Source organism: Candoia aspera, chromosome 7 (assembly GCF_035149785.1).
Source record: "Candoia aspera isolate rCanAsp1 chromosome 7, rCanAsp1.hap2, whole genome shotgun sequence".
In the NCBI taxonomy this organism is placed as follows: domain Eukaryota; kingdom Metazoa; phylum Chordata; class Lepidosauria; order Squamata; family Boidae; genus Candoia; species Candoia aspera.
The window spans coordinates 63,383,101-63,404,714 of NC_086159.1; the positions used below are offsets into that span (position 1 = coordinate 63,383,101).

At 36.5% G+C, this 21,614-nt stretch overlaps 1 protein-coding gene across 3 annotated transcripts in view; it reads left to right on the forward strand.

Annotated features, from left to right (window-relative positions):
• BRD1 (bromodomain containing 1) overlaps positions 1 to 21,614 on the forward strand; it is a 48,337-nt gene that overhangs the window by 20,509 nt on the left and 6,214 nt on the right. The window contains exons 6-10 of one of the 3 annotated variants that reach the window (XM_063307939.1): positions 2,992 to 3,304; positions 5,529 to 5,789; positions 8,961 to 9,449; positions 19,327 to 19,462; positions 20,123 to 20,250. In XM_063307939.1, the coding sequence (XP_063164009.1) occupies positions 2,992 to 3,304; positions 5,529 to 5,789; positions 8,961 to 9,449; positions 19,327 to 19,462; positions 20,123 to 20,250 (1,327 nt within the window). Of the gene's footprint in view, positions 1 to 2,991; positions 3,305 to 5,528; positions 5,790 to 8,960; positions 9,450 to 15,550; positions 15,760 to 19,326; positions 19,463 to 20,122; positions 20,251 to 21,614 lie in introns of those variants that run through there. The other 2 variants (XM_063307940.1, XM_063307941.1) reach the window with 2 other exon arrangements.

The following is a 21,614-nucleotide window of genomic DNA, read 5'->3' on the forward strand; positions in this document are numbered from 1 at the left end:
TTTCGCTAAGGATTGAAGGAAACTCACCCGGTGCTATAAAACTTGTCAATCCAAAGTTTTCTAATAGCTGAAAAGCAATTAACAAGTAATTTCCAAAAGTGATTAGAAAAGGAAGTATGCGAACCCAGTGTCCTTTTGAGGTGCCAACTTCGGTTTGAGCAAGATGGCTATTCCCTCGTCTCCCAGAGCTCTAAACCTGCTGAGACGGCTGTCCTGCAATCTCCTCGCGGGGAGCAACTGTTTGGATGCTTGTGGACGATCTCAAATCCTCTCTTTGTCCAGAGAGGAATTACAAAGAGCTGGTCTACTCGCTGGCTGTTAATTCTGCCACAGTCGTCAGCCTCTGCTTTACGTGGAGCCATCTTCCACTATTTCTTCCCTGGAAGTCCTGGCTTAAACGTTAAAATTAACTTGGTTAGGCTAAACTCACTTTGAAATAAAAAGATGCATTTAAATATAGGATGCATAGAATAAGATGTGAAAGCTAAGTTCAAGTTGTCAACAAACGCACCATATTTGTATGGCTCATACTTATTTTTATAATGTAACCAGGCTATTTTGCTTTTTCTTAGTATTTTCTTACCGTCTGTTGCAACTTCTCAAAACAAAATTTTGAATTTTAGTGTATTATTCAAAGTGCATATAAGAATGTGCAGAATATTCTATGCATAAAACTGGCAGTTCTGGATGGCCCATGCCCAGACTGAAACAAGCATGTTTGGGCATGGATGGTTGTCCAGAGCATGGGCAGCAGGAAAAAGGGAAGGTCAGTGGAGTGAGGTAGCAGGCAGGGTCTAAGGGAGGAAATGGAAAGCATGGGAAGATTGTGGGATGGGTGGGGAGACTAGTTGGACATGAGTGGCACCAGGGGGGCTATTCAGGTGGAAACACTCAACTAAAGTAGGTAAAGGAAAGGAAGGCATGGGAAACTTGGGGAGGGTGGCTGACCAGTTAAGAATTTGGTCCTTGAATTTAGATGCGACAAGAGCAATGCCAATATGCAGCTAAAGGAAGGGGAGGGGAGGGAAGACTGGAGTGAGGGCAGGTGCACAGACCAGGAAGATGAAGACAGGAGATGGGGCAAAGATGGTACAGTCAGGACCAGAAATATTGGAACAAGGATAACTGTTTTGGCATTTGGTCTATGTACACCACCACATTGAAGTTGAAAGGAAACACCCAGATGGGAACGAAGTCAGGACTTCTCAGCTGTAATTCAAGGGGTTTGACAAAAGTGGGGCTCTAACCATTCCGGAAGTACAGCCAGTGGCATACACATACACACATCGTTGGTGGCTCATACATAATGGAATAAACAGCATAATTACAAACATAAGGATCACCTTTAATACCTGGATGAAAATCCTTTGCAGTCAATGACTGCCTGAAGTCTAGAACCCACGGACATGACCAAATGCTGAGTTTCCTTGCTCGAGATGGTTTGCCAGGCCTTTACCGCAACTGCCTTCAGCTGCTGCTTGTTTGTGGGTCTTTCTGCCTTCAGTTGTGTCTTCGGTAAGTGAAAAGCATGCTCTATTGGGTTGAGATCAGGTGACTGACTTGGCCATTGAAGAACATCCCACTTGTTTGCCTTGAGAAACTCTCGGGTAGCTTTTGCTGTATGTTTTGGGTCATTATCCATCTGCAATATGAAGCGGCGTCCTATCAGTTTGGCGGCATTTGGCTGAATCTGAGCAGAAAATATAGCCCCGTACACTTTGGAATTCTTCCTGCTGCTTTTATCAGCAGTCAGGTTATCAGTAAACACCAGTGGCCCAGTTCCATTGGCAGCCATACATGCCTGTGCCATAACACTGCCTCCACCATGTTTGACAGATGGTGTGGTATGCTTTGGATCATGAGCTGTTCCTTTCCTTCTCCATATTTTCTCTTCCCATCATTCTGGTGCAAATTAATCTTGGTTTCATCAGTCCAAAGAATCTTATTCCAGAATTGGGCAGGCTTTTTTAGGTGTTTGCTGGCAAAGTCTAATCTGGCCTTTCTGTTTTTGAGCATTACCAGTGGTTTGCACCTTGTGAAGCCTCTGTATTTACATTCATAAAGCCGTCTCTTGACTGTAGATGTTGACAATGACATTGCTACCTCCTCAAGAGCGTTCTTGACCTGGCCAGATGTTGTGAAAGGGTTCCTCTTTACTATGAGCAGAATTCTGCGGTCACCCACTTTAGTTGTCTTCTGTGGTCTTCCAGGCCTTTTGCTGTTGCTGAGCTTGCCAGCTAATTCCTTCTTTTTCAGGATGTTCCATACTGTTGTATTGGCCACTCCCAATGTTTTTGCTATCTCTCTGATGGGTTTATTTTGTTTTCTCGGCCTAACGATGGCCTCCTTCACTCTCATGGACACCTCTTTGGACCTCATGTTGAGAGTTCCAGTGAACAACTACCAAATGCAGATGTAACGCTCAGAGCCACCTCCGGCCTTTTTTCTGTTTGATTGGTCATGGGGTACCCAGGAAACAGCCACACCTGGCCACGCAGTTGCTTGTCAGCCATTTGTTCCATTACTTATGAGTCACCAACGATGGGTGTGTGTGTATGCCACCGGCTATACTTCCTGAATGGTTAGTGCCCCACTTTTGTCAAACCACTTGAATTACAGCTGAAAGTCCTGACTTTGCTCCCGTCTGGGTGTGTTTCCTTTCAACTTCAGTGTGGTGGTATACAGAGGTGAATTGCCAAAACAGTTACCCTTGTTGCAATATTTCTGTTCCTGACTGTATCAGCCTTGTTCTGCTTACCCTGTAAGGCCCCTCCAGATTTGTCTTGGCCAAATCCCAGAATGATTGACATCTTGCAGGGTTTAGTTCAACTGGATTGAGACCCCACCATCCCTAGAATGGTCTGACTGAACTTCTGAGCTACAGTGTGTTCTGTGCATGGAACAAAACACATGTTTTTGTTTCAGGCACTCCCATTATTATCTATATATCCATCCTATCTACATGTCTACCATTTAAAAACTGTATTTCAGGTTCCTGATTATTTGGATCACATCAAACATCCCATGGATTTTTCTACTATGAGAAAACGGTTAGATGCCCAAGGTTATAAAAATCTCAGTGAGTTTGAAGAAGATTTCGACCTTATTATTGAGAACTGTATGAAGTACAATGCAAAAGATACAATATTCTACAGGGCCGCCGTGCGGTTAAGAGATCAAGGAGGGGTTGTTCTGAGACAAGCTAGAAGAGATGCTGAAGCAATTGGATATAATAATGAAACTGGAATGCACTTACCTGAACGGCCTAAACTTGAATCTCCTCCACCTTTTACCTGGGAAGATGGTAAGGAGATAAAAGTCAAATATTGAAGCAATGTTTTCAAGTTTTTGTATGAACACACATTGTTGTTTGCATGTATATCCAACACAGTAAATGCACACTTTTAGGCATGTGGCAAGAATTGTATTTAATTAACTCTATATAACAACAATCCCATACTGCAAATTATTTTAAAAGTAGTTCTGCATTTCAAAAGTGAACTGTGATGCAGGACTGCTATTAAAAAGAAAAAAAAAGGAAAAGATGACACACTATTTGAAGTATGTGTATGTTATGTTGTGTTATAGTGCTTTTGAACCTTGAATCCCTTTGAAGATTCTGGAGCTTGGAAGAGACTATTTGATGAATGGAGCGCTTTTGTCTGATGAATGGAGCGCTTTTGTAATGTGGAGTCCTTGGTGCTCTCTGAGCCTTGTTTTCTTGCAGACACTTCATTGCCAGGCTAGGCAACATCTTCAGTGCTTTTGTAATGTTTAAATGTGACTTCTTCCTCTTTTCTTCACTGTCCATTACCTTTTCCTGTATTTTTATATCTATTTCCCCTTCCCTTCCTACTGTTCTTTCCCAGATTTTCATCCTTCTTTTATTTATTTCATTACTGCTTTTTCTGTTGGAGAAGAATGTGTCTATATATCCCAGACTGGTTTATATGTATAAAAGAGAATGATTGGTGCTTGGAGATGGGGATCAAGTGATGTAGTAAATGGGGCACCATATTTTACAGATAATTTTAATAGGTTATTAATTACATACACACATTTATTGGGTAAGGGATATGGTTGCACTGGATTCTTTTAATCTGGAGTTGGTAACCCTAAATTTACAACGCAGAGAAGGTGGGCTTTCCGGAGGGATTTAATTTTCCTGTCTATTCTTCCTTACCTTAAATTTAATATTAATATTAATATTTTATATTATTAAATTTAGGATTTAATTTATCTTTTGGGTAAATACGGTGTGCGTACCAACACTACTGTGGTAATAATTTATCAATTACTTTGCAATGACATTTCAGAAAAGACCATTCTTTTGCTCAAGGCTCAACAATGAACCCAGGGATCCTGCCATTGAAACAGTTCATACAAATAGTACGAATTCCTACTAGAATAATGGTGGAAAACAAAAGCATAATGGCAGCTCACACTAATACATTTTAGTAGATGTATAGAGAATTATTGATGGCCTTATTCATCTTACATTATTCCACCAGTCCTTTCTCAGAAAATAAATTATTTTCTGCATCATTAAGTAACCCCCCCACCAGTTTTTAATGTTTCATAATTTTTGGAACAAGTTTCAGCTTAACTCAGGGCTGTATTGAATTAGATACAAATGTCTTTGCCAGAAATGGATGGCATTCTCTTTTAATACAATGGCTGGAGTCCATTACTGCTAGAGCTTTGTAGTATGAAAGTAAAATGGGAGGAGGAGGGGCTTTGCTTAAGGATGCTCAGTATCTTGGATAAACAGGCATACAGTCTGTGTGTTCTAACACCACATGACACATGCTGAAAATTTGAAGTGATACGTTACTTTGAGATGTAAGAATAAGCTGTGCATGAGTGATACAGAAAACAATTTTTTGACTGGTTTAAAAAAAAGCTGATTTGAGCATTATCTTTAAGCAGAGGTTAGATCTGGTCAGCCCTTACCTTGTAGTTGAGTAAGTGGCAGCTATTTGTGCTATGCCTTCAGGAGTAAAAGTCCATGTGCAATGTGGTTCATGTCTGTAAATTGGATTCGGAAAAGTGATGCTGTCGTTAGTAATACGGTACTCCACATTGGATTGCTGCAGGAGGAATGAATTTTCTAGCAATCAAGATATGAAGTTAATATATTAAATCAGTTGATTGCCAGATGAACTCAGAGTTACCTGTTGAATGGCAGTATTATCTGACTAAGTGAAGTCTTGTAAAAAAAAGTTCCTGAGATATGCCAAGGGTTGAATCTGAAATGTAAAGTCAAAGCCTTATCATTCCATTTGGTGCTATATACCAGCAAAATCCTGCAGCAAAAGCATAGGGAGATTTCATGTTTTAAAACAATAACTAAGGTAGAACTTCAGGTCTCTGTTGTATTAGTTTAAAGTAAGATGCTACTTCAGTGTTTGCAGTGTAAGTCAATTAAAGTAGCAGTTTTTGTTTTATTGCGTATCAGTGTTGCAGCTGAGTCAAGCTGTTCCTTCCGCTATAGAAAACTATTGTAAAATGCCTGTGTTTTAATTCAGTGGATAGGTTACTGAATCCTGCCAACAGAGTGCACATGTCTTTGGAAGAGCAGCTGAAAGAATTGTTAGAAAAGCTTGATCTCACTTGTGCAATGAAATCCAGTGGGTCTCGGAGCAAGCGAGCAAAGCTTCTAAAAAAGGAAATTAACTTGATTCGCAGCAAGATCAGCCAGCAACATCATCAGCCCCCTCAAATTGAATCAGGTATTGGAAGTTTTGAAGAAGAAAATGCAGTATTGGAACACGAAAGTGAAGAAGAAGGTAAGAGACTTCTTGATTTAAGTCATAATAGTAGATTCAAAGGGAGACAATCGGGGGTGGGTAGAAGAGCTAATTTACTACTAATTGTAAAGTTTGAGAAGTCCAAAACTGTTCTAAATAGGAGTGTAAGGGGGGGGATGGTTTTGTTACTGCATAAATATAGCTTGAAATAAAGTTCTTTCTGCTATTTTCCCCTGCCCAGATTCAGACAGCATGTTTTAGTGGTAAATTCTGAAGCCATGGGAAAACAACAACAACTGTCCTTTCCCCCATATGTTGTTTTTTTTTGGGGGGGGGGGATGGAGAGTCTAGAAATATTTGCAGAGGTTACTATTACACCTAAATTTACTTTACCAGTTCAGCATACATTTGTTGATGTATTTAGTAAACTTACAGAGCAACCCCATGCATTTTTATTCAGAATAAAGATCCATTATGTTTTGTAGAGATTACTCTCAGGTAAACACATGTAAGAGTGCAGTTTCCAAAATGTTAGTTTTGTACAAGCATAATTGTAAATATGTTCAATACTAGATGAGAAGTGAAATGCAAAATGCTGTAATAATATCTTTGCTTTTTACCTCTAAGAAGTAGAAAAAATATTGTAAATAGAAACCTTAGATTTTGTAGAAAGCAAAAGAAAGTACATGAACGAGAGACATGCAATCACAGCATTATTTATTTGGAAATCAAGTTAACTCCTAAGTCATTTATAATCTGTAAGAGGTTGGTGGTGGTGTCATAGCCAGTTTAATGGGAGAGGTGAAGAGGTTAAAAAAATTCCAAATTGTGGTTCTAAGTCATAAAGATAGAAGATGCAAGATACTTGTTTCCAGAAGAGCTTTTGTAATCTGATGCCTTCCAGATTTATCAGTTGACAACAGTTGACATTGTGTAAATTCCAGTGTAAGCAAACTGTAGTGCAGGAAGTGGGAAAGCTATTCTAATTTTTCCAAATCAGATCAAAAGGCACCAGAGGTACATAGGTGCAATGGCCCTTTAAGCACTATCATAAAGATGCCTGCATCTTTTGGGTAGAACATAATAGAATTATTGAATGCTGTAGATGGTATTATATTAAAATATTGATACAATATAAATAGAGTGAGTAAAAAGAATTGCTGTACGAAACATTACACTCAAGGTGTTTTTTTGGTTGTTTTAGTGTTCCATCAAATTTCAGGATTTTCATCTTATAGTGGGGATAGTTGGAAGAGGGATCCAAATGGTACATATTTTTTCCCTTTTGACCTTCATATTTTTAATGTAATACAGTATGTGAAGTATAAAGAATGGTTTTGAGTAAACATGCACAGATCAAATTGCATTCTGGCACAATAGAATATAGATTAGACTTTTTTAAAAAGCCATATATATGCAGACTTGTTCAGTTTCTTCCAGACTGAAGCTCCTGGTGACATTCCACATACCTTCATTATTAATAGGATAATAACTGAAGTTCATACAGCACTAAAACAAATCACTATATGAATAAAACAATGACAAATTTTAATTCATCAGAAAGGATCACTTTTTCCCTTTAGAAGAACTCTGTATTTGTCCACAAATTTCTTAAGGTATGCTGACTAAAATCTCAGAAATTACTCTAATTATATTTCAACTTGAAAGGTAAGCTATCAGCTGTCCCTGATCTTCCAGTGTGTTTTTGTTTCAGATCATTTAGTTGATAGGAATCTAAATATCCCCCTTTGTAAATATAAATTTTAAAACCCCTGAATTGATTATTTAAATGTGAAATAAAGTTTTATAGTGGAGGCTTTTTAAGCTTGTGCAAAATAAAATAAAAAGGTTAAGATACGAATGTGTGTGCTCTGAAATTATTTTTTCAGCCAAATTACCATAGAGGTTAACATCTGGACTTGGGATTCAAATAGATTCATTAGTAAAATTGTACAATAATATATTTGGTTAAATTGGTCAGTACTTTCAGTAGATGTAGGGGAGATAATGTGAAGAGTTAAACGTGCAAGCTATTCTCAAGGGGGGCTTGTTATTGTCTATACAAAAAGCATCCACAACAATATAGCTAGGCTGACGAAGTAATTTTATGGAAATAACTATCTTGTTTATGTCCTTATCTAATCAGTTTCATGCATGTAATACAGGTAGTCATCGCTTAACATCTGCTCGTTCAGTGACTGTTCGAAGTTATGACAGCACGGAACGAGGGGAACTTAAAATGGGTCCTTGTAGTTGTGGTCATTGCAGAGTCCCCACAGTCACACGATTGCCATTTGCGACCTTCATTGCTGGCTTCCGACAAGCAGAGTCAATGGGAAGGATGGCAGGAGATTGCAAATGGTGATCACATAACCGTGGGACTCTGTGACTGCACAGGATTTGCCTAACAACAGCAAATGGTAAGTAAGTCGGCATGGTCATGTGATGTTGCACCTTATGACTGTGTCGCTTAGTGATGGATTTCCCAGTCCTAGTTACCATTGGTAAGTGAGGACTACCTGTATTTGGAACCTAAGTAAGAAAATTCTAAAATATTCTAAAATTCCTAATGCAAAACTGCTGTAAAGAATCTGTAAAATGTCATTCAGATAAATAGAAGATAAAAGAGGAATTGATTAGATGAGTTCTCTCAAATAATTTAGTATTTTCTGCCAAAGTATTTTAATTGAATCAAATTGAAAAGTATAGCCATAGTGATAAAATTGCTTTCTAAATACATTAATTTTAGCCCCTATTCTTTCAGTTAAGGAAAGTTTTAAAAAGAAAAATAAATAAATAAATGAGGTAGATACATTTACTCAGTGTATTCTACCCAAGTATAAATACTGTAAGGCATGAATACTGTTTTATTAATATAATATTTAAAGGCTTAAATCTTCCATATGGATCAGAACTCTTTAGTTGAAGTCCATAACTCCAAAATTCATAATGTTGGTTCCTGTGAGGATTTCTGCTGCCAAATAAAGACATTGAATATTAAAGCCAACCTTTTCTTTTACTATTACAACATTCCCACATAAATTTAGGCATTAACTAGGAAAGATAGTTTGCTTAAAGTTTACATACATGAGATGCTTTACTTTGTATCAAACACTATTTACTGCGGGCTACATATTTGATACTAAGTTTTATGTAGTAGCTCTTATAACTTACCAGTTTTCAAAAAAACAACTTTATTAATTTTTTCAGGAGATAAATCTCCCCCTAAACTTGAACCATCAGATGCATTACCTCTTCCTTCAAACTCGGAGACTAATTCAGAGCCACCAACCCTCAAACCAGTAGAACTCAATCCAGAGCAGAATAAATTTTACAAAAGAGTAAAATTTGACAATGAATTGTATAGTACTTCCATTCAGAAAGAAATAAACGGACACACTCCAGAACACTTACTTGACAGTAATCTCAGTGAGTCGACTGTTTCTGCTGTAGCTGAGTCATCAACTGATGTAAACAGACGTACCTCAATTCTCTTCTGCAAATCGAAAAGTGTAAGCCCCCCAAAGTCTGCAAAGAACACTGAAACCCAGCCAACTTCTCCACAGCTAGGGACCAAAACCTTTTTGTCTGTAGTCCTTCCAAGGTTGGAGACACTACTGCAGCCCAGGAAAAGATCAAGGAGTGCATGTGGAGATTCTGAGGTGGATGATGAGTCCCCTGTAAAGCGTCTGGATACAGGTAAACACTTGTTTTAGAATACTTTTTGAAGGTGACGTAGATAACTATTGAATATATTATTTACATTAAATTGATAATATAAATACAGAACCTGCCTTGCTTGGTATATTCTTTATCTCGGATTAATTTCTTAAACCTAGGTTACTTTTTGTACAGTAGATATTTTTGATCTGCTCTTGAAATCTGTTGCTTCCTGGCTATATATAGTTCCCTTTGTTTCTAATGAACAGAAATTACTTTATTTAAAACTCAGCTGCAAAACATAGCCATGTCCATGTAATAGTTTGACCACTTCTTTTGGGGGTTGAATTCCATGAGATGGCATTTGAAAGTGTGTGTGGGTGTATGTATATATGTGTGTGTATTTATATACATATAGGTATATATAACGTTTCTACAAATGCTTTCGCAGGGCTATATTAAATAGATTCTGTATCAGCTTTTATATACTTCTGCAATAATTACGTTGGGGTAAGTTTGTCTGGTCTTTCTGTGGGTAGGTTTATGCAATGCTTCTAATGAAAACTAAATAATGTTTATCCTCAGTACTGATAACACTGATCTGAAAAAAAAATGTTAAAATTTCAAAATCTTTACAAGGGAGTGGGTAACAGACATCTTAATTACTACATTTAATTTTAGTGTAGATTGTTAAATAAACGTCCTATACTGTTTATAATCTTCAAAGTGATAGAAATCCATGTACGATCAGGAATTTTATCTCACATTAAAGTCAGCATGCTTGGTCAGAAATGTGTACATACTGGAACACGTGCTGTTTTCTAGATATTGGGAAGGAAATGATAATGCTATCTGCAAACGGACTCTCTCCAAATTTCTTGGACTTTTTGTTCCTGAAAACAACTTACTTGTATCATGAAAATCAGTTTATTTTATCTACATACATACGCCTAGTGTAGAAAACTTAAATGAATGTTTCACATTTACATTTTCATAGGTTACCAATCAATATAAAATGAATGCATGAAGTCCATGTTTCATTGAGTAGCACAGTATGGTTGATTATTGTTTTTATTTCTGCATATAAACTTACTTACAAGTTCCTGTTTAGAGACTATGAATTCTACCTGTGAATTTGGATCTGTGAAAATAATAATGACTGGCTGACAGTTCAGTATGTATTATTGTTTTCTTTAAGACAATGTTTCACACTATGTATTTTCAGGTTGGATGTACACTCTACATCTGCAGACTTTGTTTTGCTTTGAATAACTGTTTGAAAATGATGAAGCTCAGGTTGTAGCTCCATGATGGCCTTGTAATTATTTAAGATGAAAGTTTATAAAGTTCGGGAATTTATAACAAAAATTTCAGAGTAATTTACAAGTCAGAATAAAACATGACAAAGAGAAACACAGCATCTAACAGTATAAAAATAATGTCAGTCTTAAAAAAAGGGGGAATTCTCCAGTTTAAACCTAATTCAGGTAAAAGCCCTTGAAATCAAAAGGGTTTCATTTGCTCTCCAAAAGTTGATAGAAGAAATGGGAAGAGAGCTTTCTTGAGGAAGAAGGGGACAATACAGTGTTGGGTCTAGATTTTAAGATTTTTTTTTTCAGATGGTAGAAACCATTCATAGACTTCCCTTAAATTATTTCACTGTCTAAGGCCGAAGGGAGATAGAAAACCAAGAAATAAGAACTAGTCTGTATTAAGCATCATATTGAATTGAATTCAAAACTGAAAAGGTAAATGATACAAGTTCCTTGGAACTCCTGTTAAAATACTTCTACTCTAAGAGTGATGAGTCCCCTTTCTGTAGCTGTCGGGAGAAAAGAGCTAACTTTTTTCCACCTTCCTGTATAAAGTGGATACAAGATGTTACGTCACCCAAGTGGCTGACTTTTTCTTTGTCTTTTTTTTTGGGGGGGAGGGAACTTTTAAGAGATACTGCGCTTGTTCAAAGACACATTTGATGATTTGTTGCCAGATTTGGGGGATGTATTCCTGAGTGGATCTGGTGCTGTAAGGTTTGGTTGCTGTCTGCACCTTGGGGGCCTGCCTATCCATGTATGGAACTTCTTGCAAGTGCCATAGCGGTGGATAAAAAAATTATGACAACTTCATGGCACATGAGCATTACCTTGACCATGCATAGACATTGTTGAATATTGTGCCTGGCTTCAGGCAGTGTGCAAAATTGCATATTCAAAAACATTCTTGTTTGACCTAATACAATAGGGTTTTGAATATGCTGTTCAGGTAAGCTTTTAAAATATTTGAGCTGCTTATATTTGAGCATATCATGGAATCGTTTGTTTAAATTGCTTTACTATTTTAGAAAGGTGAAAAATAATGGCAGCTTTCACTGTCTGCCTGAAAATAGGAGTATTGTACTTGGTGAGCTTTGCTTTTAAATTTGATGCCTCAGACCTGCATATATTGAGCCATCAAAGAACCATTCTGTTCTGTTTCTGGTGGTAACAGGAGTGATGATCTTTCTCCAAGTTAACATAGTGTTATGATGTACAGTATATTAAGTGAAACTGATTGCTTCAGTTAATGATTTGAGTGACATGGTTTTTACCAGATGTCCATTTTTTTACCTGCAATCTGTTGAAGTCCTCAAGCATGATCTGGAGCACTATATATTGGATTTAAACCAGTATATGTTGGATTGAATCATGCTTTGATTCCACTGAATCAGTGATATTTAAGATTGAAGTACAACTCTAGATCCACTCTAATGTTTTGTGTCTTTATGTAAGGATTGGGTTACTGGGAATGCATCCTGTGGTAAGCAGCTCTGTATTTGCTAGTATGGTTTTGTGAGAATAAAGAGAAATGTTCCACTGAAGTGTGGAGAGAAAAATATTTTTGTTCTAACTGCTCTATTATTATTGCTGTGATTATCAGTATTTCTAGGCATAATTTATGATGGTATCTAAAATACTGAAAGGAAACTGTATATTTGAACTATGTAGTTGGGAGTAAAGGAAAGAGGACTTCATTTTTCCTCAACCTCAGGTTTTATATATTTACAAAGTGTCTCTTACAACTTTAATAATAGAAGTAGTCCTCGCTCACCGACCACTCATTCAGTGACCATTTTCAAATTACGACGGTGCTGCAAAAGGAGACTTATGACTGGTCCTCAAAGTTGTAGCTGTCTCAGCATCCCCGCAGTCCCATGATCATGATTCAGGCGGTTTTCAGCCGGTGCGCATTTACGGCAGTCACAGCGTCGCACAGTCATATGATCGCTATTTGCAACCTTCACAGCCAGCTTCCAACAAGCAAAGTCCATGGGAAAGCTGGCAGGAAGTAGCAAGTCGTGGTCACATGACATCACACTTAATGACCCATGGTGATTTGCTTAACGGCCGCAGCTGAAACTGACATAATTTGGGGTGGTCACGTGACTTTTCACTTAATGACCATGCCACTTAGCAACAGAGGTGCTGGTCCCAATTGCAGTCAGTAAGTGTGGCTACCGGTACCCTGATAATCTTAGCATTGTGTTAGCATTATTGTGGGACTTGTTTGTTTATACACAGAAACGTGTACATACGGGCATATTTCCTGGAAAATTACAGTTATTACCTGTTTTAATTTTATTCCATCATTGCTTTAGCGACATCCAGTTGCAACGGGAATTTAATAGCCCCTTTTCAAATCTTAACTAGAAATAAAGGTTATGATTTAATGCAGATTAATTCATGTGAATTAGTTCAGCAAAAAAAGTATTAAAGTCTGGGGCAAGGCAGACTTAAAAGGCAAAAGAAAAAAAATTAGGCTAGGGAATGGAGTCCCCATGGACTGCCATTGTACTTACTGATAATTTCCTTCTTCCTGAGATGTAACCATACTGAGCCTGCTGGGGTAGATAATGTAAGCATTCAAAGTTATAAAATTGAGGGTTCAGGAGCACTTCAATATGAAGTACTAGCCTCCTATGACTGGATAAATATTGAACGAGTTACTCATATTGTCTCTGTAAGGGTGTGCCTATATATTTGGAGGGTGAGGATGAAATAGCTGACACTTACCTTTTAGACCTCAAATCTGTTATGTATTCAGGGTCTTTGGAAACAGATTTTTGTTTTAGCCTCATCAATTTGCCTTTTCGTGAAATAAGTGTTTTTGACTGAACATGTTTTATGTTAGACATTTTAATAAATAATGCTTTCTAATAATTTAATCCTCTCACTAACTTGAAAAACTAACCCAGAATAATATGTACTGTTAGTAGCTAACAGTCTCTTGCAACGTTTTGTTCAATATTTTTAAGAGGGGTTATTTTGTGCAACATATGTGTAGAAAATGATACTACTAAACAAACAAAAAAGAATTCTAATGCCCTTGAAGTGAGATAAGCTCACAAAACGAACGGAATATAAAGCATTTGAAAGGAGCTCTTGCAAAGCACATTGATATAAGCAAAATACCCCCTCATTGAAATGTTAAAATGGTCATGTCCCCCAGAAGGCTTAATACATTGTTCTTGAACCTCAGCAACTTTAAGCTGTGTGGACTTCAACTCTCATAATTCCCCAGCCAGCATGGCTGGCTGGGAAATTCTGGGAGTTGAACTCCACACAGCTTAAAGTGCTGAGGTTCAGGAACACTGGCTTAATATAATTGCTTTGAGGCCTTTCCCTGCTTGTCTCCATACATGTGCGCATGTGCAGAGGCTTTGCTGATGGGCACAGCTAATGTGTTGTCTATGACTGTAAACCTATGGTACCTTTTTTGATGCTTGAATTGTAGTTTCACTTCCTATTCATTCCAGTATAGATAAATTAGATCAACTAGTTTAGTAAACTGAATACATTTTTTTTAAAAAAAATTACAGACAAATATTTAAAACATGACATATAAAGAAGATGACCTCATAATTGTTTGGAGGTATGTAGAAGTGAGTAAAAATTAAGCCCAGGCTTTGTGATCTGCATTCAAGTAAAAAGATTTCAAGGCTATTATCAGCGTATTTAATTTCACATAAAGAAAATCAGTTTAGTATTACTATTCTCATTTTTTTTTTCAAACAAGATCCTTAACAAAATATTTCTCTTGGGTAGTAACTGTGGTTGCTGCTGACTTGAAAAAAAAAGTTATTCTAAGATAAGGATGTCTCTGGATTTCCAACTTCTATGCAATCTTTGAAATCTGTTTATAGAAAATTCTACATCTTTGTGTTCTGACTGTCAGAACTCATTCTTACTAAATACAATCTTGGGAAAAGATGTGCCCCAGTATAGAAAACATCTTGTTTTTGTCAAAAATACAGAAAATGATAAAGGTGCTCAAAGGGCATCTTTTCTTCTCTTTGGGCAATTGACAATATCAGGACATGATATTTTTTTAAAAAAATATCCTGCCGAAAATCATGCATTATCTAAGTACAATCCGAGTATATTGAAACTCTGTTTTGTAGGTTCAGTTTCTTACCTACTACATACATTCTTAGGAAGTTCTTTATCAACATTCATTCTGTGGTTTATCTGCTTTCTTTGACATTTTTAACTACTATATAAGGTTTAAAGAGAAATTTGGAAATAAATTAAGTAATTTCATTAGTTAAATTCAAGCCAACAACTGTGGTTTCTTTTTTCATTTCTATTTGCTGAATGAATTAGTAGCTTCTAGTAATCTAAAGTGTGTTACCCCACACCATATATGTTCAGGATAGGTTTTCATCACTAACATTTTTTCTGTACTATTGTGGCATCAGGCAAGTTACTAATATTGACTATTAAATATAGAAATAGGTGCACAAGTATCATTTCAATTTTTCATTGGAGAAAGAAAGGGCATCCTCCAAATCAGCCCATGATCTTTATTAAAATATTTAACTTTCTGCTGATACTGATTTCAGCAATGAGCAGCAGATTCAAAACAGACTGTTTCAGTCCATTATATCTTACTGTTTTTACTATTTTGTATCTTTTTAATAGCTTTATTATTTGCCCAGAGAACTCTTTTCTCTAGATTAAAAATATACTAAAGAACTAGTAGAATAGATGGATAATTTGCATAGTTTCTGCTAATCTTGCTCTGGTAACGCTGGGAGGAGGGCTTATTTATATAAAGCTCTTTTCCTTTCAGCGAGACTAAATGGCTTTTTCACTGTCTTCCAGGTTCTCATATTAACTAATATGCTGACTATTTATCTATTTGGATCCTAATTATTTTCTATTATCCTGAACACGGACTGGAATTCAATGTAATGATCATTTTGGAACGCAGAAAGACAATTACATTTCAAGTAATTATTTTGGATCATGTTGGAGACATCAGCCATCCTTATAACAAAATCAGTATCTTGAACACTGTTGGAGGAACTCTTTGATATATATGAACCTATGCTCTTCATTCAGTATATTTTCCCATCTCCGTAAGTTATAAAATTGTATGTTGCAATCTATGTGACATAAATTGGCTGCAGTTTACCAATCCCCAGAATTCTTATCTTAGATATTTTCCTTGTGGGTTGATTGGTTAAGAATGTTCCTTTCCATTACCATTCCTCTGCAAACTAATCCAATCTTCCATTGGCCAAGATCTAGACTTTATAATACGAACACCACTTATGTAACCATTTTCCACTTTATTTGTTGCATAAAATATGAATATCTACACAGCATGTAATAAAGACACTAGTAGTTTTTAAAAAATAAAGCATGATGTTATGCATAAACATGTTTTTACACAAACTCTTGAGTGGTAAAAAGCTAATCGTTGAAATTGCTCGCCTTTCATAACTTCAGCTAATGTCTACATAAGCCAACCTAATCCTGCGTGCTTTAGTTACCCAGAAAACAAAGTAGCTTTGTGCTATTTAAAATAGATGGGCATAGTTTTCCTAAATGCAGTATCTCATGTCTGTCTTTACAAATGTTAATACTTTTACCTTTTTGTTTCCTACTTTATTTTTGTTTGCTTGTTTGTGTGGCTGTGCTTGCATTTTTTAAAATTTATTTTGCTTTTTTCAGTTGTTTTGAGAGAGGGACCAGTAGAGAATACTATTCCGGTGATCACAAGTCTGTTTTTTTTTTTTTAATACATTTTAAATGCTTGGTTAGCGGTGTTAAACCTTTTCACTGCATTCTCATCTTCAGTATACTTCAGTTTTATGTTTAGGGTAACACCCTTTTAAGTAAAAAGCAATAATTCCATTTCGTGTGGGTGGGTGTGTATCTTGTATGTCAGTAAAATGAATAATTTGTTGAAGTAAATAAAATTGTATTATATAATACGTATAATTGCCGATATAGTTACCTGTTTCAACCTCCTGATAATTTCACATACACACATTATCTCTTGTGCAGATATAGTTGCTATCTGGAACAGTAATAGTATAAAAAGAAACCTTCAAAACTGAGGCACTTCAGTTAGCTCTCTTTTTTTAGATTTTTATCCCAACTTTATAATTTTTTATAAATAACTCAAGGCGGGGAGTTATTACCTAACACTCTTTCCTCCTCCTATTTTTCCCCTTTTTTTAGATTTTTATCCCAACTTTATAATTTTTTATAAATAACTCAAGATGGGGAGTTATTACCTAACACTCTTTCCTCCTCCTGTTTTTCCCACAACAACAACCCTGTGAGGTGAGCTAGGCTGAGAGAGTGAGTGACTGGCTCAAGGTCACCCAGCCGGCTTTCATGCCTAAGGCAGGACTAGAACTCTCAGTCTCCTGATTTCTAGCCTGTAGCCTTAACCACTAGACCAAACTGGCGATAGTTAGTTATTGTGGCATGATGTTGCATAATAAAAGCCTATTTCTTCAGAAGGAAAATAGACTTTATGGGTATTTTTAACTGTGAACAATCATTGCACAGTTAACCTTTCAGATGTCATAGACTTTTTTTCTGTTAAAACCAAATTAACTGTTCATTTTCTGAATGTTGTTTCAACTATCTGTACCAAAGAATGGAGTGTTCTTGAAGTATTGTTTGAGATAACAGTGAGAAGTTAGATATATGCAAAAATCATGGCGAGTTAAATAAGCCTTTGAACCAAAGACTTAGGGTTTGGGGCATATTTTAGGTGGATGTGATAGAATATCTGATACGCAGAAGTTGAATTCAGATGTCCAAGTCCATCATTTCCCCAGCAGAGCAGTCCTTGAAATTTTCCAAAGTTGTTTGAAATGTCAGTATATATATTCTAGATGGTTTTCTTCTCTTCATCATTTTTCCATCTGTGTTAAGTCAATCTGTTAACATAGCTTGTCAGCTGATTCAGAATGTGAATGGAACTGTATCTGTTCCCAGCAATATTCATGCTATCTACATAATTTTGTGTAGATAGCATGTTTTGCATTTATTTTTGCAACTCAGCATTTATAAAAGACTATGTAGGTAATACTAAGTAGACATAGGGAATAAAACTAGGTGTTCATGGATTTAGACTCATGTCTAAAGGGCTCAAATAGGAAAAAGCATGTAATTGCTTTGAAATACAATATTCTTTCTAGGCTTTTGAGAAGCATACAGTCCCTGCCATGGTTTGTTCCCTACCCCATGTCTGTGTCTCTTTTTGAATTGTGGTCAGACTTACTTACCATATTTTGCATTAAGTAACTATAAAACTATGAATTATTTTCCCCCATTTACATGATGATTTAGACATACAACTGCTGTTACTAATAATATCATCTTTGCTAAAATACATGTATGTGGTTACTATTCTGGATAGCAGGAACATCTTTACCTTTATGCCATCTCATAGAGTGAGCATGTGTATAGGTATAGATATAAAATGTTTAATGTTAATACTTCTGGAAACCTTTGTAGGTAACAAGCAAAACCCGTTTATTTTGCTGTGAGAAAATATCTGCCTTTAATATAGAGTGGGCAGTATCTGCTGCCTGCTGTTATGCATTAATCTGTATGAAATTCTGAGCCAGACAGTATCTTGCTAATATTAGTAGGTACATGTTTTCATCTTGCTGCTGCTTCATATATGAGTGCTTGTGTTTCTTTTGACACATATATATTACAAGAAAATGGTAGGAGATACAGGGTTCTAACTTTCCAGGTGGAAATCTCTGAATTTTATTCAGCAGGATCATATACTCTTGGATTATTTTGTTATATGAGCATCACATGGTAACAGCCATTTAAAATAGTTGTTTAACAATGAAATATTGGGAATATTTTATTTGTGACACACAATTTTGTGCCTGGATTGTTAGTCATAAGAATACTATCATTCTTTAGTACCTTCTCAGCATGTCAGCATATCCACAATAACCTTGCAAATGTTTTCTTATTGTGTTAGATTTCCCAGCCTCTTGTCTCAAATTAAGAACCGTGAAACAGTTAAGATTATAGAAGTTTGGATTCAATGAGTGTTGTATTAAGTTTTGTATGAGATAGCATGTGTATACAATAATGCTGGATGATGATGATGATTTTACATGTATGGAAATAAACAGTCTCCTGACTCCTTTTGATCCAAACATGCATGAGAAGTGGAGGACAGTGACTTTTCATTTTCTTCTGGCCAATGGGGAAGAATAATTATACTTTCTTTTGCAGCTATGGTGGTTTAAATACTGAATATACCCACATGGTTACAATTTGAGATTACATGTTTTCAAAGCAGTAATTGAATGAGGTTTTAGTTTTGTCTTGTTTCCTCTGATTTGATTCTGCATGTTATTTCAGGAGCAGTACTGTTTGACATGACTTGTAATTATTATTTCCTTTGACTGGACCTCCTGTTTCTTCTCTGGTGCCTACACATCATTTGAAGTTTTTCTTAATTAACTTTTTATCTTTTCACATATTACAGCTCTGTTAATTGAGACAGTAAAACATGCATATTAATATATATTGAAACATGTATGAAATTGCAACATCCTTCCAAATTAGGTGTATTTTTTCTTTCTTTGTTAACCTGCCAGGCCTTTCAAATGGTTTTGGAGATGGCAATAAAGAGTCAGAACTAGATGACACTCCAGGGAGAAAAGTTGAACCTCGTCGCCGTTGTGCATCAGAGTCTAGCATATCTTCAAGTAACAGTCTGTTGTGTAACTCAAGGTAAAAATGTGTTTGCCTAAGTGAAACCATGTTCAAAGTATAGTGGAGGGATCAGCAGTGTGAAGCCTGTAATACTCTAGATGGCATCCATAACACACACACGTTAAATTTAGAAAATTATTCCTCCAATATTCCATGAATATTGCAATATTGGAGGAATATTGCATTTACATACTAAGAGAGAGAGAGAGAGACCTTTGCAATTTTGCATGAGATAGATGTTAGTCCTTGGTATAAGGTTCTGGATTTTGAGTTCTCGGAAAAAAGGCAACTTCTTTGCTAGCAATGCTGTGACAATCTATTCTAGAAAATTGGCAGATACACTGGAACAATGTGGTAAATGGCGCAGGAGGATATAGGAAGAAATTAGTGCACATTGTATCCCCATTTCCTCAGCCAGGGATTGCAGGCAGTTTCAAAAATTGAAAAGCGTTTCAGGATTAAGTTTATAGGATGTAGTTTGAAATTTCAGCATCTGTGCTTTAAAAAGTGCTCTATATTATTGTGAATTCCTGATTTAGAATTGAAACAGTTCCTTACAACTTGGGCTGCCAGATAGTAACTATAAGTACAGCATGAACACAGCCCTATTAGGATTTTTTGGATCCCTGAGCAAAATAATATTTTGCTGATTTCTAATACATTTTAAAATATGTGTAGTTTTAGCCTGCCAAAATGTGGAAAAGGTAAACCAGCATTAATACGAAGACACACCTTAGAAGACAGAAGTGAATTGATATCATGCATTGAAAATGGAAACTACGCAAAAGCAGCAAGAATTGCAGCTGGTAATTGACACATTTTCATATATATAAATATATGGATATATATGTATATAAATATTTGTCTATGTCCATAGCTTCTAGTTTGCTTGGTAAAATAAAAAGGCCATGTCTCTCCAAGCCTGGGCATCTATGCTCAACAAAATGGATAGCTGTGCTTTTTTGTATCGATACCAGTTAATGCCATGATGTGTAAAAGAGCCTTTTCAATTTGCACATTTTTTTTACCTCACTGATGCTTCCTCCTGATCGATAACTCTCTTCTCCACAGCTCTTTTAAATCTCAAAACTGATACTAACAAATTCAAATTATTTTAAACTTCTTATCTGTTTGTAAACACACACAATAAATTTCATCAATGCCATTTCCTTCCTATAAGACTTATGATAAGGTTTTGTCTTAATTTCTTCATGGCTATCTGTCACTTACCACTTCCTTTATATAAATTATAAATCGTATGTGTTGGATTCAAATATAGATACAAATATCTGGCATAACTCAAAAGGTCAGGGAGCTCTTCTAAACACCTAAGCTGTGGTGCCAGCTGTTGGAGGGGAAACACTATCTCTGAAAAGAAATAAATAACATCATTTTCCCTTTCAGACACTTTGTAGCATTTTTTGAAGGAAGGGAAAAAGGGGACGTATGGATGACCACTTTCACTAGCATTGTGGCAAGCTGTTAGGGGACAAGGATTTGGGTATAGACTGTCATGAATGTCTGTCTTAGGTACAGGTAGTGCTGCTGCTTTGAAAGAGGTGGTGACATACCCACATTTTAAGAGGTTGGGCCAGTTATTCTGGACAACTATTGACCAGTCTCCAGTCTTCCTTTTTTGAGGAAGACTGTTGAGAAGATGGTTGGGTGGCAATTACCAAGGACCCTGAATGAAGTAGATTATTTGGACTCTTTTCTCTCTGGGTTCAGGCCTAGGCATGACTTCATTGGTCACTCTTATAGATGACTTGTGATGGGACCTAGATATGGTTTAATACGCCCTTCTGTGTCCTGCTTGATCTTTCAGTGGCCTTTGATCATAGTATCCTTTGGAATTGCCTGTAAGGGTTGGAAATTGATACAGTGTTGCAGTAGTTCTGCTTCATCTTGAGTGAACATTTCTAGTTGATATTGGTAAAGAAGGTGATGTTGGGTACTTCATTGTGGGGCGCCTCAGGTGGAGCCCATGGCCAGAAAAACTTTTGCCCAGCTTTGGCTGGTATGCCAGTTGTGGCCTTTTCTGGATCAGGAGGCTCTGACAATACTAACTCATGCTTTCCTACTTTGTGCTTGAATTACTGTAATCTGCTTTACATAGAGGTGTTCTTAAAGACAATTCAGAAGCTTCAGCTGGTTCAGAATGCAGCTGAAT